General features: G+C 45.6%; 1 protein-coding gene across 5 annotated transcripts in view; it reads right to left on the bottom strand.

Moving 5' to 3' along the window:
* kmt2d (lysine methyltransferase 2D) overlaps positions 1 to 18,233 on the bottom strand; it is a 126,926-nt gene that overhangs the window by 14,986 nt on the left and 93,707 nt on the right. For all 5 annotated transcript variants that reach the window (XM_062974026.1, XM_062974025.1, XM_062974028.1 and 2 more), the window contains 12 exons: positions 14,870 to 17,932; positions 13,715 to 13,858; positions 11,646 to 11,810; positions 10,102 to 10,261; positions 8,608 to 8,689; positions 8,096 to 8,271; positions 7,556 to 7,683; positions 6,577 to 6,712; positions 6,349 to 6,473; positions 4,681 to 5,860; positions 3,424 to 3,560; positions 2,862 to 2,992 (listed from right to left, as the gene is read on the bottom strand). In XM_062974026.1, the coding sequence (XP_062830096.1) occupies positions 2,862 to 2,992; positions 3,424 to 3,560; positions 4,681 to 5,860; positions 6,349 to 6,473; positions 6,577 to 6,712; positions 7,556 to 7,683; positions 8,096 to 8,271; positions 8,608 to 8,689; positions 10,102 to 10,261; positions 11,646 to 11,810; positions 13,715 to 13,858; positions 14,870 to 17,932 (5,627 nt within the window). The remainder of the gene's footprint in view (positions 1 to 2,861; positions 2,993 to 3,423; positions 3,561 to 4,680; positions 5,861 to 6,348; positions 6,474 to 6,576; positions 6,713 to 7,555; positions 7,684 to 8,095; positions 8,272 to 8,607; positions 8,690 to 10,101; positions 10,262 to 11,645; positions 11,811 to 13,714; positions 13,859 to 14,869; positions 17,933 to 18,233) is intronic.

Raw genomic sequence — 18,233 nt, 5'->3', positions numbered from 1 at the left:
GAAGCAAAAAATACAAGATCTCTGTATATTTTAATTCCCGCTCAGACTGCTGACTCTTTTCTAAGTTATTCTTTCACTCAGTTTAGTGAGAGAAATTGTATGTGACTTTACACATCATAGCAAGCTATGGTGAATATGGTTAAAATATGTCTTACTAGCTTTGCCCGGCCACGCGTTGCTGTGGCTTATGGGAATTATTTGTTGTCCAGGTGGAATAGCAGTGAATAGCCTTGCAGCTTCAAAGCCTGGCCGTTTTCTTCTTATGGGAATCCTTGTTTGGTGTGCTGGAATGCAACGGAATAGGCTTGCTGCTTGGAAGCCTGGGTCCTTGTATTCTAGGGGTTATGGTTTTTTGGGCTGCTAGAATTGCAATGCATAGCCTCGCAGATTCAAAGCCTGGCTGCTTGCTACCTTGTGGAATGCCTGGTTGGCCGGGTTGAATAGCAATGAATAGTCTCGGTACTTCAAAGCCTGGATGCTTTCTACCTAGGGAATTCCTTGGTTGGTGTCTCGGTGTTTTGGACTACAACTCCCACAATTCCTAGGTCAGCTTGACCAGCACTTTCTCATAATGCGTTGCTGTGGTGTAGTCAATTGACCACCTTGATTAGAATGTAATAGCTTGTAGCTTGAAAGCCTGGCTGATTCCTACCTGGGGCTGGTGTTTGTTGACCCTGATTGTTTCCTGTGTGGAAGTTCCCTGGTTTCAAAGTGTTGTTCTTTATTCAATGTCCTGGTTTGAAAGGTTTTTAATAGTGGGAGCCAGGTTTTGTTCATTTTCAATCCTTTGTTGGGAGGTGTTAGCTGGCCCTGACTTCCCTGTCTTCAGTGTGTTGTTGTGTATTCACTGTCCTGGTTTTAGAGTGCTTTAATAGTGGGAGCCAGGTTTTGTTGATTTTCAATGGATTTCCCTAGGTAGGAACCAGACAGGCAAGTGTCGTTTGTATACCTGTGGAATACAGTTTGACCAGTGTGGGAGAAAGTACTCGTCTGTTGGATACAAGAATGAATGCTACAATGATTCACCTTGTTTAGCATGTAATGGCCTTGTAGTGTCAAAGCCTGGCTTCTTCCTGCCTGGGGGAATTCTGTGTTGGGAGGTGTTAGCTGCCCTTTAGTGTTTCCTGTCTTGATTTTCCCTGTTTTCGGAATATTGCAAGTGGTAACCTTGATAAGCATGTAATGTCCTTGTTGCTTGTAAGACGGTAGGGGCCTGAACCATCTTGTTGGACCCTCCAGGTTTTTTCGACTTCTACTCCCATAATTCCAAATAGCCGGTTTGTGATTGTGGGAGTTGAAGTCCAAAACACCTGGAGGGCCCAAGTTTGCCCATGCTTGCTATGTATGAATAGTAATCATAATCTCAGTAGTAATAGTATGGGAGGATCAGGATGTGTCTTGGTTTGCTGGCTTCCCCCGTCCTTGGACCCAGCGGCGAACTACAACTCCCAGAGATGGGTGCGGCTTCTGGCTGAGCAGGAGAGGCTCCTTCTCCGCCTCCTGCTTTGGCAGCCGGCCTCGCTGCCCGTCGGAGCGCGGCTGGTAAGGAACTGAGGTGAAAGTGAAGTAAAGGTGCCGTTTGTTCTTCCCTCCCGGCTCTTCCATCTTCCCTCCCTCCGCTCGCCAGCATGCGCACTCTGGCCTTTCTGGACGGGTCCGGCCGGAGGGAGGGCAGGAGGGAGGGCGGAAGAGCCGCAGAAGAGCCGTGTGCCGCAAAGGGGATGGGGGCCCATTTTGTCAGAAAAGCCCCTGACTGAACTAAAACAAAATAAGGTGTAAAAAGCAGGAAAAGCTTCCCTTCGCCCTTTTCTCCTCTGCCTCCTGCTCCACACTCTTGTTTCAGGCCTGGAGTTGGAGGACTTGCCTGACGTGGTTGAGTAGGCCTCTTTCAACTGGGGTGAGAAGCAATGCCGCCTCCCCTGTCAATGTCCTCCTCCCTCGCGTTCTGGGCCTGGGCGCTGGAGGAGTTGGCCGTCGTGGCCGAGTACGCCTGGTTCAAGGAGGCCTTGCCGCAGATGGCCATGGGCATGTCGGTTGGTGAGATAAAGTCAAACCGTAAGCGGCCAGCCCCAGCCAATACAGTAATGATTTAAAAAGTTCGGTTGGGCTCCACATGCTGCTGCGTGAGCCTGTGAGTGACGTAGTTATTCCAAAACGGGGTGTGTGTGTGTGTGTGTGTGTGTTCTATCAGAACATTTTTATATATAAAGATGATGTGTGAAACCACTACTGCTAAAATATCAATTGTTAAACTGCCAATTTCTTGATGTACAACTTCTGGCTTGTTTGAGTTACTGTATGTCTTTTTAGGATGTCCATTATGATTTCTTGCACTGCCTACCCCCTGTGGAGTAAGAACCAATAAAACCAGAAAAATGGAAAAATCTATTATTTGTTTGGTCGTTGGCCACATTCCAAGATTTAAGGAACAGAGCATGGTTTATTGTGAAGTTGGAACCTATTTCTCCATCTAGGAAACTCCTAACTTACTGTTGTTCTCTATAAAGTTAGGAAGACTTGTCCTTCACAGCTATATGTCATCATTTTGTGGCTAGACATACAGGGACAAGACCGGGCTGTGGCGCAAGTTGGTGAGCAGCCAGCTGCAGCCAGCTGAGACCAATCACTCTGACCAAGAGGTCATGAGTTCGAGGCCAGCTCGGAGCCTGTGTTTGTCTGTCTTTGTTCTATGTCAAGGCATTGAGTCCCCTTCGAGGTGAGAAGGGCGGAATATAAATACTGCAAATAAATAAATAAATAAATACCTAAGAGTATGCTGTCACTGATCTCTGTCCCTATTCTGTGCCTTCACAGCAAAGGCCTCTCTCACAGAGGAGCAGTTCAGATACTGTTACACTCACCGTTTGTAGTGTGTAAGGATTTTGGGCTCTGACCGAGCGCAGCCAGTAGGATTGATCATGAGTGGCAATTCCATGAGTGGATGGCGTCCATAGCGGAACAGGTAGTTCTGGCAGCTTTCTACACCAGGTAGCTAAAGGGAGAAAAGGGAACACCCCATCTTTCGCAACTGTGTGTTGCACTCACATATTATGAACACGTTTCCTCCCATCCCACTGTAGAGCTTTATGCTGACTGCCCTCTCAGCAAACATACCAGTTAAGAGATCCTCAATGCAAATAAATTCACACACTATACTAAGCTAACTCAGCAAGACCAAACTCTCATTTCCACATGACAACACTCTCATTTCCAGAAAAGATCCCAGCACTTTTCTGTATCTGCTGCCATTCAGTCTGGCAAAAAGATCCATAATTACGTTTCAATTCCATTGTCAGTGTCCTTGATCTCTATTTCTATTCTCTTTCCTTTCTATGATCTTGCCTCATTAAATCATCTCTCCTTCACAGAACATCTCCCCCAATCAAAGTTCCAGGATTCTGATTTGCCTGATTTGATACATACAGACTCTGCAATGCGCAGCACAGCATGAACTGTCAAGCCAAAGAGCTCTTCTCCCTTTAGGTACTCCGGGAACAGTCTTAGCATGTCTGCTTCTTTGCGCATCATGGCTACTGGTTCAATGATACGGTTCCACACAGCTGTGGGAGGAGAAGAGGAAAGAAGGAGAAATGATAATGGTATCTTTTCACCCTTGCCTAAAACACTCACTCATTCCAAATTCCAAACTTCTCAAAGTATATTTTTTTCACTGCAATCTTCACATTGTGGATTGTGCTATTTCAGAGATTTGAGCAGAATATATGCCTAACCCTAAAGATGGCATCAATAGCTCAGACTCACAAATACTATATTTCCATATCAGTAGTTTTCCTGCAGCCTTGAAATTTAAAGAAAGCTTCTTACTATTATTGTCCTTTCTACACTTACATACTGTATATACTCGAGTATAAGCCTAGTTTTTCAGCCCTTTTTTTAGGACTAAAAAAGCCCCCCTCGGCTTATACTTGGGTGAGGATCCTGGTTGGCTTATATTTGGGTCAGCTTATACTCGAGAATATATGGTACATTTATTATTTTTCACTATTATTATTGGTATTGTTACATTTATTATTTTACTCTATTATTACTACATTTATTATTGTACTCTATTATTGTTGCTACTGTTATATTTTTTACTCTATTTTATTATTATTATTAATAAATTTATTATTTCACTCTGATCTTATTATTATTTTTACATTTATTATTCTATTCTATTTATTCTATTTATTATACAGTAGAGTCTCACTTATCCAAGCTAAATGGGCCAGCAGAACCTTGTATAAGTGAATACCTTGGATAATAAGGAGGGATTATTAAGGAGTCTATTAAACATCAAATTAGGTTATGATTTTACAAATTAAGCACCAAAACATCATTTTCTACAACAAATTTGACAGAAAAAGTAGTTCAATACGCAGCAATGTTATGTTGTAATTACTGTATTTATGAATTTAGCACCAAAATATCATGATATATTAAAAACATTGACTACAAAAATGCCTTGGATAGTTAATCAATGGATGTAGCTTTGTAAATACTGGTCATTCAAATAACTAACTGGCTTAACAAAGGAATGCTATGACTACATTTTCAACAATGTCTTCTAAGCCAAGAAACATCCTCTTTTTGCCCTCAGGGAAGGGAAAATGGATTTTGTCTGTCTGGAGTAATGAGACAGTCAGGAAAATGAGGCTTACTGCCCAGGTATATCCCTACCTTGTGGTGAGGAATCTGTGAAAACCAAGTCTTCCAGACCCTGTTCTATCACTTGCACCACAAATTCGGGCCGACCATTGTTCTCGCAGATGGTGCATCGGTAGCAGCAGCGCCGGTTGTTGGTCCGTAAGCTCCAATAAATGCGGGTGGCCTCATAGCCTACAGGATAGAGAGCGGTGGCACTGTGGAAGTCTGCCATCTGGTGAGGCAGGAGCTGCCCAATGGCATGGAAGACCAGGCCCCCAACCCGGAACATGTGGAGGCGTTCCCCACGCTGGATGATGCTGGCAATCTGCTTGACCTCGTCCCGCTCAATGTAGACCCGTCGGAAGACAGTGAAGGTGCTGAGCTCCTGATCGCAGGGGCCCTTCAGCTTGTGGAGTGGGCACAGCATCGTCTTGTCTTTAAAGAACATGCACTTGGCCCGGATGGCACAGGCAAAGTGATACACATTAGGGCAACGGATGCGGTTGCAGCTGTTAGTGGCCCCTGTCTTCTGGCAAAGTGAGCATTTGGTGAGTAGGCCCCGGTGCAGGGCCACCTCCACATTGATGAGAGCCCCGCCTTGGGTTTCGTAAACCTCTGTGGACCAAAGTGCACAATTGAGATGCACCCACAGGTCCAGGTCCAGGTTCAGGAGGCGCGCTGGGCCATCTGTCGCTCCGTCTCCTTCCTCATGGCAAAAGCAGCATTTTCGTAAGTCACGTGGCACTTTATCAGGCCGAAGAGTGGTGGCAAGGCGATCAATGAACTCAGCAATCTCCCTGTCCCCATCGCGCTTGGCGCCACCCTTCTGGATGGTGATGAGGAAGCGTAGCCGTTTCCAGCGTACCCCTTTCCATTTCTTCAGCCGTGGCTTATTCTCCTCATTGTCTTCCAGGGGGCGGGAGCGTGGCTTGGCCTTGGGCGGGGATGAAGGAGCTTCCTCTTTGGTGGAGGGCAACAAAAGGGGTGGAGGAGAAGGAGGCGGCGGCAGTGCTACTGGAGATGCAGCAGATGCGGGTAGTGCCTCAGGCTCAGGGACAGGCCCTGGCACCCTGGGGGGACTAGGCGGAGAGGATGCAAAGGGGGAGAGGGGCGGAGAGGGTTCTTCTGGAAGAGCCAAGAGCTGCCGTACATCTAGATTGGCAACGTTGTTGATGTAGCAGTGCTGAGCAGTCTTTTCTGGAGCTGGACTTTCCTGAGACAAAGAGAGAAAGAAGACTCTGATGAGGAATTTTACTCATATTTTGGAAGTAAATAGAGCCTGGAAAGTAGAGTCCACACAGCATGACTGCAGTTAGAGATACTGCCAACTATGCAATGTGTATGGATCCAACGTGGGTGCTACTCCATCATACCAATACTAATTTAAATCTAAATAGTCAGAACACATTATGCATTTTCTCTCTTTTGTGCAGTTAGGTGAGTGAGAGGCAATGTGGGGTAACTGGAGATTTTATGAAAAGCGATTCACTCACACAAAGAAACACAAAATTCCATGCCTCATAAAAATGAAAACTAGGAACTCACTTTTAAAAAATGCAAATGACCTAATCAGTACCCTGCCCTGATTCCATAGGTTTAACCTAATCCACTACTCCCACCCAAATGTTGACTTTGCCACTCTTGGCTGGTTCCACTAGAGGACAAAAGCATTCTGGGAAAAGACCCTACCCCTTCCTCTACCTGCTTAAGCAAGGTCAAGATGTCCAACTCATTTTTGAGGCTGTAACCAGGAAGCATGGCATCAAACTGTTTCAGCCACTCCGGACCACCTTCTGTACCCTTGGGGGTCACTGGCTTTTCTTTGCCTTAGAAAGAAGGGATAAAAAATTACAATGATCTTTATGTCAGCAGTGAAGGTGTCATAAGGACATTTTATGAAAGACTTGTGATCCAGATGAGGGTACCTACCCTGTGTGTCGGCTTCTCCTTTTCTGGGTTCATTGGTGACACTCCGCATTGAGCTATCTGGGAACAGCACCTCATAAGAACTGGGGATCTTCATGCTTAACAACTCTGCCACTGCCACCATGACCCCATTTAGGTTCTGGAAAAAAGTATGAAATAATTAGGAAACAGTACTGGCTGCCAATCCACAAAAAATCTGACCCACATGGTAAACTATGACCACCACTCAATCAGAACTTAGGGAACATGCTCCCTTTAAAAACTACAACTCCCAAACCCCCTGCAATGAAAATTCTGGTTACCAAGTTAGGAGTTGTAGTTCCTCCTCACCAACCCTTAAAAAACCCTCTTCCCAAGCACCTCATGTATTAGGAGAAAACATTAGGGCCTTTCCTAATTGTGATCTGCCGAGGCGAACACAGGACACCTGCAATGAACTTGGCATTCCCATCCCCAATTTCTGCAGTTCCAAGAAACCAATGAAAACAGTAAGGTTTTTGAACACAAGATGAGCTGCCATGTATAGCTGGTAATCCATTTTTTATATATATATAATTTTGACAGGCGGGAGAGAGTAAGAAAGATCAGGGATCTTGTGGGCCAAGGTTGTGGGTTTTGAGGTTTGGGATTAGCTTTTGTTGTCATTAAGGCCTACAAGATGCCCTAGAAATACTGCATGTTTTCAGCCTTCAGAAAAGTGGGTAGAACAATTAAAATGTTCCTCCCCTATACACAAGTGAAACACCTCTGAGTGCTGGCTTCTGGGAAACCAGGCTATATAGAGTATCATGTGCTTGATTTTTGTATAGAAAAAAAAGTCTTGCTGGGAACTTTGGCAATTTTCACGTAGGGATAGTTCCACAGAAGTGGCATCGCTCATGAAAGCAACATGACAACAGTTGGCAAGTGAGAGCCTCATTGCCTCAGAAGTGGCCAGGCAGCATGGCTTTTGGGCTGGCACTTTTCTATGTTGGTTCTATACCTTGGCAGCAGCTGCAGATACTGTAAGCATGACTGAGACCTCGCTGTTCTTGGCTTTGTCCCAGGAAGTACCTGGTGCCCCTTTCCCCACTTGCTCCAAGGCTCCGTAGTTCTTGGCATCTGGGAAAGCTGAAAAGGATGGGAGAAGAGAAAATGGTAGGGGTCAGAAACTAACACACACTACAGCTCTACAGCCCATTTTGGAAAGTGTGGGGCCTTTCAATCACATCATAATGTCTCATAATGTCATCATAAGTCTCATAATGACTTTTTTCCTCATGGCAAAAGCAGCATTTCCGTAAGTCGCGTGGCACTTATCAGGCCAAAGAGTGGTGGCAAGGCGATCAATGAACTCCATGCTTTAGGAGAGTTTCCTTTGTTCACCCATCTCTTGTAAGCCTCCCATTAGCAACTGCTTGGCCACTGCCCAAACTGAACTAGATGGCCTTTGAGCCTGATGCAGCCTGGATCTCTTTTTATGTTTTTACCCATGTAATGCTTAGCATACTTTCCCAAATTCTCTATCTCTACCCCCACAAACCTGGAATGCTGGCTTTTGGTATTATGGGTATGACAGGGGACAATGAGCGCTCCTCCAACTCAACTTTGGCTCCAACCAGTAGCGGAAAGCGTGGCACCTCCTCTCCCAGGATACTCTCAGGGGATGATGCCGGAACAATGCTATCAGGAGAGTCACTTTCGTCATCACTCTCCATTCTGGAAAGGAATTAGGAGGCTGGTTATATGATTTAGGAACATTTCTGCTCATAACTCATCCTAGAGGTAGCCCATGCATCTTCTGTGATGGGACAAACCAACCCAACCTAATCCAGGTTATTCCCTGCTTGTGTGAAGTGGCTCAGAAATTCACTCAGAAATTTCCAGCCACCTATCCTTTTTTATGTCTCCTTCCCCAAGCTGCTATCTTGAAACCCCCCAGGTTCATCCCATGCTATAGGTAGAACAATTTAGCTCTATTTGCATAAGAATTTGAAATGGGTTTCTGTTTCGGGCTCATCTAGCACCCGTGCTCTACCAGTTCCACGTCTTTACCTAACATCCTCAGTCTGGTTGTGTGGTGGTGTGGGCAGAGCCGCCAAAAGGTCTAAGCTTTTCACTTCCACAGGGGGAACATCTGAGAACAAAATACAAGAAATAAAGAGTTACAATGGTGGACAAGATCACAGGTACTTGCATGGGTTTTAGCACAAGGATGGAAAAGTGACCAGCATGGGTTTAGCCTGTCACATCAGTCTAATCCTTGGTTTTCATGGTAAAATAATCAAACTGAGGGAAATCAATACTTCCAAGGGGGAGCAGCCCCAGACTGCTTGAAACGGATATTATCCACTCCTTAAAAAGTGGAACAAACTACCGGCACTGTGAGCACCCCATAAGCTGCCTTGCTAGACACAGACAGCCTTGATAAGCCAGAGGCTTCCTGGACCCTCCCCTGCCCCATTGGTGTCAGCACTAGCCTTGTACATGGTGGTTTTGGGATGAAGAGTTCCTACTGATAAAGAACCAGACAAAGGGAGGGTGCAGGGCAGAGGATATGGACCATGATGTGAAATTGCCTGATTATCTTTTAACAAACTGAGCCTGTTGATGATTGAGTGATGCCCCAAACGGGTAGCACAGCATTGTGAAACTATAAAAGCAAATCTACTGTCACTATTCTGGGTCCCTCCATTTTGGGGGCACCATTGGGAGCTTCAGTTCTTTCTGAAAGCAAGAAACGTCTGGTTACTTTGCTGACCATATCTCTAAGGCCGCACCTTTTAGAGATTGGGTGACAGCTCAACAAATAACTGCTGTCCAACTGCAAATATCTCTATTTTTGATAAGATGCTTAAGCAAACAGTTTAGCATAGCTAATTAATGTACCAAGGGTATGCCCTTCCCATGATTAAGGCTGTAAACCCCATAAAAGCACAGCAATACAGTCAATGATCATGGATTATGGGAGACATAGTCCAAAACACTGAAAGGGCATCAGGCGGCCTACCCATGATAGACTCATTTCAACCCAGATTCATGGTTATGTTGGGCAATTAAAATGTATTTATTGCCCTGCTGCATGATCTGCAAAGAGCAACAGAAACTTGCTTTGGCTTTTGATATCCTCATGCCCCTTTGGATTGGCTATCCTGAATAGGGACAAGAGACAGTGTTTTTCTCTGTATCAAGTGGTTTCCACAAAGTGATATAAGGGCAGTAACATGCTATTTGGTGCCATGACATTTATGCTATGAAAACTGTGATACAAGGATTGTCTTTCTCCTTCATGGTAACTTGCATCTAAATAAAATGATGTATTAGCTTTGGAATCAACCTGTCTTACAACCATTACTTCTGCTTTGGAAGTTCACTCACTAGCACACAAAAGAACAGCCGTAAGTATTATGTTCTACCTATGCTTCTGCTAGAACAATTTCCATAGGACTCCCTTGTAATTTTCCAGAAATAGACTAGGGCCCTTCTGCACATACTTAGCTTCAGCTTGGCTGCAGCATTCAAAACGCTATGTTTGTCAGTGGACCTTACCCTTTGGCCCTTCAGGTTCACGTCGTGGCAGCACAGTCTCCTTAGGCTGCTCGGTCAGTTCCTCAGAAGACAGGACACCATTCACAAGCTTTTGCTGCACAGAGGGTGGTGGGGTGGGGGGCAGTGAAGAAGGTGGCGTTGGCGGGTTGCTCAGGTTGTTCTAGACAGAGATTGGAAGAGTCAATGTCCACCATGGCTCCCCCTTCCCATCCCATCTATGTTTCACACCCCATCCCATCCAACTGTGTTCCACAGTTCATGGAACACATGAGGTCACTTTCCCCACACTACATAATTTTCGAAGCTTATTCTATGTGAGCAAGCTGCCCAGATCACTTTTAAAACAACAACTACGGAGTGGCCTACCAATCATGCAAAATTCAGTTTAAAACGCCATCCCTCTACAGAGCTTCCAGACCATTTGACAACTTTGCCCATACACTCAATGAAGGATCTATAGAATAAATGCTCCCGTCAATGAGATTTGCTGGGCAACTATATGCCATTTCAGTCCTGGGTGAAAGCATTCTTAGATTGCCAGGTTATTTTGTTTGCTAGTCTTCCTGTATTCTATTTTGTTGTCAAATTGTTTTATTCTTACTAGTATTACTGTTATTATTTCTTACTTTTATCAGATACTTGGCAGGGTATGAAGGTGTTGAAATTTGAAAGAATGTTTTGTATTTTATAAAAGTTATTTCGAAATGCACCCACTATGTATAGATAAGGGATTTAAAGTGTAAAATCTATCTGTGCTCTTCTGTGCTTCAAGTCAAAATGTTGTACCCATCTCTGCTCCATGTAACTTTATCCACTTGTAGAAATCTTCATCTCTAAGTCCTGCTGTAGTACAGTAGGGATGGAGAAGGTTTTTTCAGTGAAGGGCACACAATCTACCAACAAGATCTCGGTGATCTGGGTAACATCTGGAATCATGGATGTATCCATGATGTCCAAGATGTGGCCGTTTCCATCCTCCTCAATAGCTGAGTGAGACCATAAAATAGACTTCTGCTGCAAAGCTGTTCCTGCAACTGGTGCAGATAAATCAAAGAGCCTTTGTTCACCCTCCACTTTCATCCACTGAGAAAGACATAAGACACGTGAAGCATGTCCCTACTGATGTCTCTGAACACCTTTCCAACTCTGACAGCAAGAGAGGTGTGTTTTGAGAACCACTGCTCTAATGGAATGCTACTGTTACCTCCAATGTGTCTGGAGATAACATAAATCCTATTAGTGGGATTGTGTGCCTTAGACATGCAGCAGAACATGGAGGGAGAAGCAGGGAATCCCATACATGTTAGCGAATCAAATGAGGAACCTCTGAGGACTAGATAAGGATCAAGGATTAGACAGTCCACATGAGAGCAATGTTGCAAAGCTTGAAATGAAGGGGACAATCGTGACTGTAGAGCTATGTAAATGCAGATGGATTTAAGCATATGTTTAAATCAAGTGCTTCTATAACTCCTCCACTAGCTACGAACAGCAAATCTAGCAACTCTCCTTCCCCACCAGAAGCAGCACAGAGATGGTCATACCTTGGTGAGCAGCTGTGAGTAGTAATCTGGAATACTGTCCAGGGCAGCATGACCAAAAGAGCCTTTCAGCTGGCTCTTGCCATTGATGGGACTGCTTCCAAAGGGAGGGAAAAGATTGAAATTGGCTGTGATAACAGGTTCCATAAGAGGCAGCAAGGAGAGTTCCTGCACAGGGAAAGAGAACGCCAAATCAAGACACTATGCATCATTACACCACTTCCTAGAGTCCATGTTCTTTGGGGGGAATCACACATAACACTGCTCTTGGCAAGGATTTTATCTACAGTAGAGTCTCACTTATCCAACATTCGCTTATCCAATGTTCTGGATTATCCAACTCATTTTTGTAGTCAATGTTTTCAATATATCGTGATATTTTGGTGCTAAATTCGTAAATACAGTAATTACTACATAGCATTACTGTGTATTGAACTACTTTTTCTGTCAAATTTGTTGTATAACATGATGTTTTGGTGCTTAATTTGTAAAATCATAACCTAATTTGAAGTTTAACAGGCTTTTCCTTAATCCCTCCTTATTATCCAACATATTCGTTTATCCAACGTTCTGCCGGCCCGTTTATGTTGGATAAGTGAGACTCTACTGTACCTTTATAAGATTACTATCTCCTACATACAACTGCTACTGTTACATGTGTGCAGCCACACTGGCTACAAGAGGCAATCTGCCATAATCCTGTGCAGTGTGTGTTCATGAAGAGGACACAACATTTATCACAGGAAGGTCTCCTACAGCCACACTTCCTTTCTTGACAAGCTGCAGGTACAAGACTAACAAAATGCAGGTGGATCCTGATGCCGCAAGGCTTCTGAGAGCACCAAGAAACCCATTTTTTCTGTGATGCTTGGGTCTTGTTTGTCGGGGGGAAAAAACCCTGCATTGAGTATTGGAATGAGATACCAGGTATTACAGTGTAAGTGCATCAGGTTCCAACACATTAGATGAAATGTCTTGTTATGCTGAGCACCACAGCAAAATCACCTTCCACCCTCAATAAGCTCACTTGAAGAGGAGGGCTACAACAGTTAATCTGTTGTCTCTTCCCCCTGCAAGCAAGAGACATGACCTCATGGGCTAAACTTTAGCCACTAAGGCAGTGGTTTTCAACCTGTGGGTCCCCAGATGTTTTGGCCTTCCCAGAAATCCTAAGAGATGCTAAACTGGCTGGGACTTCTGGGATTTGTAAATCAAAACATCTGGTGACCCACAGCTTGAGAACCACTAAGGAGATAATATACTTACATACATCATAGATTATTTTCACTATAGGTATATTTGTGTGTAACTTGCTAACTGCCTGCTGATTTATGGCAGCCCACAAATATTATGAGGTTTTTCTTAGACAAGGAACACTCAGAGATGACTTTGCTAGTTCTTTCCTTGGAAATATAACAGCTGGCATTCATATGTGGTCTCCCAATTTTTTTAAACTATGTTTTTCATTAGGACAGAGGTTCTCCATCTTTTGTCCTCCAAATATTTGGATTCCAACTCCCACAATTCTTGACTATAGGCAAGGCTGCCTAAAGACATGGGGAGCTGAAATCGAAAACACTGGGCTCTTTTTCACTTTATTTTCCTCTTGTTAGCATGTATAGAATTAGATAAAAGATAAAAAGGGGCAAGAAATAGCTACATTCAATGATCTAGATAAGAACTAAGGGCAGGTAAGACAGCAGCAGCAGCAGCAACAATAACACTGCCACAACAGCAGCAGGAGTGGTAGCAGCAAAAGCAGCAAATCTGTCCTGGGTTTTAAACAAGGAAAAAGACTGAAAAACAAAACAGGGATCTAAATACGCTTGGACAAGTCTTTAACCATATAACCTTTGCATATTATAAAAAACATTGAAATTTAAAACTGCAAAATTCTAAGCTGGAGGTAGAAAATGCCCACCGTTGTTGCTGTCTCTTATGGAAGGCACTGCTTATTTTGCATTTTTGTTTCTAGCTAAAGGAATCTGAGACTCTCAGAGAAAACCAAAAGTTTTTCATAATTTATTTTACCCAACCATTCAACTAATTGTCAACTTGGAAGTGGAGAGTACCTGCTTCAGTTGTTTCATCAGAGCCTCACTGGACTTCACTCCATCTTCTTTTCGTAGCTTTTTGCGGGAGTTGGCAAGTCGCTCTCCAGCTTTTTGAGATCGCTTCGGCTTTGGTGGTGGAGGTTTCTTTGCCATTAGTATATCCTGTAGAGCCCACCCCAACAATATAACAGAAATTAGAGAAGTAAAGAGGGAGAAAGAAAAGTATTGTGAATTCCAGCTCTTCCACAAATCTACCTAGGATTCAATGAGTATTCCTTGGGAGGTCAATGGGAGGAAAATTTGAGTAAATGTACACTAAACTCTAAACACAATGGAGTAGACTCTGTTAGCTTTGGACTGTAAAGCAAGAGGAACTATGTGCTTGAATGCAATTTCGCGTAAAACAACTCCTTGCTGTAGCAAAATCATCACTTTAGGTAGATGGGTTTTGGACCTTGTTTTAATGTGCTAGTTTACTACAGTATCTAAGAATCAGGTCTACATACACAGGCATGCCCACAAATTGTTTCAAATGGAAAGAGTACAAATTGGTGCTTCCCAACACACTTCTACTTTGAAAGTAGTACAGATCAGAAATTCTACCACCTCAAGAGATTCAATCTTTACAGACCGAGTCCAGGACCGAGAGCAGGACTATTCCAAAGCATTTTGATGCCTGTTCTCTTCCAGAACACATTTTTATAAAAAGCTAGCTGCACTAATCATACGAAACATTCCAAAATCCTTATTACAACAATACTTTTTAAAACCAATTTTTATTTTTAACAAAACTGGATGTTAAATTTAAGTAACACCATATGCTAAAAGTACACTACCTCAATTTAATCTTCAGCTTTGTTAAATAAAAACACTGATAGCGTACTATATAAAAAAGCTGGCCGAAATAACCTAAAGGCACCAGATCCCATTTGTTCTTGGAAGCTAAGGAAAAAACAAAGCTAGTGTTCTTTACAGGAACCCAGGGAATACACTGTGTAGACTACTCTTAAGAACAAGGATCTATGTAGTCCCTGCATCTGCATCAGTGAAGGGAACATTCATGCAAAATTTGGTAACCCTGCCAATGAAGCTTTCTGATCGAACAGTGAACTGTCTGGACAACTGTTTCAATTCCCAGTTATAACACTTTCCATCCACTCCCTTCACACTCACATCTCTCCCCTCTGGTGCCACCTGCATCCGGCCCTCTACACCAGCCAGCTTGCCATCCATGTGGCCGTTGACATCACCGGAGCGCTGTGTGGCAAGCGTCACATTCTTGGCCCTGAGCAACTTCTGTAGCAAGAGGTGGCTGGCTTCAGTACGCGTGAGGCTGTTTGCTGCTGTGGGGATGGTGACTGAGGCTGACACGGGATCCCCGTTCGCCTCCCGCTTGACTGACTGAACACTGCTCATTAGAGCACACTGGGCCACTTCTTCCTTCGGTTCCTGCTTGATGCACACAAGGGGAAGGTCTCCATGAAGGGATGGGACCCGTCTTACTGGAGGGGAAGCCAATCTAACTGCCTGCCCATTGACTGGCCCCAGCTCCATAGACTCTTTGGTGGGGAGGCCCCCTGAGTCTCTGAGGCTGCAGCTTCCAGGAACCATTTCCCCTGCACTCCGGGTAGCAGCAGCAGTGGAGTCATGGGGTAGCACAGGACTGGAAACAACAGACTGGTGTTTCTGGGTGGGAACTGGCTGTAGCTCAGGGCTTTTTGCCAGCAGCAAAGGGGATGGTCTCTTTGGCTCTGAAGGGCTAGAGTGCAGGTGCTGCTGCGGAGATGCAATGCTTGAGGGCACAGTGGGAGCCTGAGGAGCTGGAAGCCTTGGTGCCCCTTGTTGGTATGGGCTGGTGGTTGTCTGTTGACTTGGGGGGGCCCTGTGCTGTTCCACAGATGCCACAAAACCCTGGTCGGGGGGAACCTGGACCATTGCAACAGCAGGCTGCCTGGGTGGGGGCTGCTGTCCCATAGTACCAGGAAGAGAAAGCTGTTGACTGGCTGGCTGGCCATGGTCAAGTGGTACCTGCCCCTGTGCTGGGTATGGGCCAGCTTGCCGCAATGCTTGGTTCTGCTGCAGCAGGTTCTGCTGGTGTCGTTGCATCAACAGGGCTTGCAATTGCTGCTGTTGCTGAGGAGTGAGGTGACGTAATTGTGGGTTTTTGGAGATGACACCTTGAAGCTGGGCACGGATCTGGCCCATCATAGGGCTGGACAGGATGCTTTGGCCTTGTGATGACTGCTGGACCATCATGCTTTGTTGCTGCTGCTGCTGCATTGGTGCCATTAGCCCTGGTGTTTTAGAAATCCCAGCTGGGCTTGGAAGGCGCTGCTGTTGCTGCAGCTGTTGCTGCAGCTGCTGCTGGAGAGAAAGCTGGCCTGGCAAGCCTTTTAAAGGTTGATCCAGGTTCTGACCCATAATCCTTTGCTGTTGAGCCATAATATTCTGCACTTGACCTTGCTGCTCCATCTGTTGGTTTAGCAAGTGAGGAGTCTGAGTTGCATCACGGTGGTGATGAATGTGATGCTGCTGCTGGGACATCTCTGACTGCAAAGTGCCATCCACAGAAAGGTGAGTCTGCAGAGGCTGCTGCAGGTGATTGCTTTGCTGCGGTGGCTGCTGCTGCTGCTGCTGCTGTAGGTGACTGCTTTGTTGCTGCTGCTGTAGGTGACTGCTTTGTTGCTGCTGCTGAAGGTGGCTGCTTTGTTGTAGTTGTTGCTGCTGCTGGTGGCTGCTTTGCTGCTGCTGTTGCATCCTTAGCTGCAGGGAGCTCAAGCTATTCTGCTGTTGAGAGCCCAAGAGAAGCTGCTGTGCCTGGTGGGCCATGTCAACTGGTGGTTTCTGCTGCTCCCCATGCTGTTGCAGCATAAGCTGAGTCGGAGGCTCTTGTAAAGGGGTCCCACGGCTGGGAAGTCCCTGTTGGTCTTGAACACTCATATGCGCTTGTCCTCCCAGGTCCTGTCCTACCAAATGGGGCCGAAGTTGCTGCTGTTGCTGCTGCTGCTGTACACTCTCTGCCCCCTCCTGAGGCAGCCCTGTGATGCCTTCTGACCCTCCCTGCTGTTCCTTGACAGCCAGGACTTGCTGTGGTGGAGTTGGCTGTATTCCCTGACCTGAGTGCAGCACCTGGTTCAGAGACCCGTGCTGTGAAAAGTGCTGGATTGGTTCTGAGGCTGTGCCTTGCCCTTGGCTCAGAATGCCTGGTGGAGCAGCCTGACCCTGGCCTAATGGCCCTCCCTGCTGAGCAGCCGACCCCTGACTAAGGAGGGCCTGGTGTTGTGCTATAGAGTTTTGCTGCTGCTGCTGGCTCAGCAAAGTCCTCTGCTGCTGGCCAAGCAGCCCTGGTTGCTGTTGCTGAGGGGACAAAAGTATTCTATGTCCCATCATCCCTTGTGCCTGTTGCTGTTGTTGCTGTGCCAGTTGCTGAGGAGAACCCAGTGTTCTGTGCTGTTGTGAAGCCAAGAGCATTTGCCTTTGAGAAGCTTGTGAGTGACTCATCACACCCTGATGTGGCAGCATAGAGTGTCCTAGCATCGCTTGCTGTTGCTGTTGAGGTGACAGCTGCTGGACCATAACTCCTGGTTGGTTGTTCTGCAATCCTTGCTGCTTGGAGAGCAAGCTCTGGCCTGGCTGTGGGGTGGGAGGTGGAGGGGGTGGCTGTCCCATCAAGTTTGCCTGACTTAGACTGCTTTGCGGTGGTTGTTGCTGTTGCTGCTGCATAGATATCTGTCCCATCAGGCTTTGCTGTGGATGCTGCTGCTGCTGCATTGAAACTTGTCCCATGAGGTTTTGTTGCTGTTGCTGCACTGGAATTTGTCCCATGAGGTTTTGCTGCTGTTGTTGCATCGGCACTTGTCCTATGAGGTTTTGCTGCTGTATCTTCTGTGCCAGTTGCAGCCTTTGCTGCTGCAGCTGCCTCTCCTGCAAGAGGCGGTTACTGGGGAAAAAGGTGTTGTTGGCTCCAGCTGGCTGTTGTTGCCCCATGAACGGTAAGCCCTGCTGGACTGCCATAGCAGCCTGAGGGAGGCGCAAGCCACCCGTCTGGCCTGTGAGGCCTTGGGGTCCTGGCTGGAGGCCATGTGCAGAAAGAAGCTGACTAGGAAGTTTTCCCATGAGGCGAGGACTTTGAGAGGGACTGAGGGCTAGGACAGTGGAAGTTTGTTGCTGATGCTGCTGTTGCTTGTTGCGGTACTCTGTCATGAGGTTAGTGTGCTCTTTTTGCTGTTTCCGGACCTGTCAAGAGATGGACAAGGAAGCAAAGGGAAGGTTAATGTAAGCAAGCAAACTCTCTTTCCCAAGGGAAGGCAAACTGTTTTGAACTGCACAACCACTTGCTGTTGGCCATCCTAATTGGCTAATGGGAGCTGAAGCTCCAGACAGCTGGGCAACATTAGGTTGACTACTTTTATTTAACCATTTGCCTAGAGGATAACACTCTATTCAAATATCAAAGGCCAACAATCGCAAGATATTTTTTAAAAAAATGAAAACCAATGTTCCTAGAGTATTTAGTAGTTTCTTCATCTTCTATTTA

Source organism: Anolis carolinensis, chromosome 2 (assembly GCF_035594765.1).
Source record: "Anolis carolinensis isolate JA03-04 chromosome 2, rAnoCar3.1.pri, whole genome shotgun sequence".
Taxonomy (NCBI): domain Eukaryota; kingdom Metazoa; phylum Chordata; class Lepidosauria; order Squamata; family Dactyloidae; genus Anolis; species Anolis carolinensis.
Note: the sequence above shows the minus strand (reverse complement) of the source record. Positions and strands in the feature narration are given on the sequence as shown.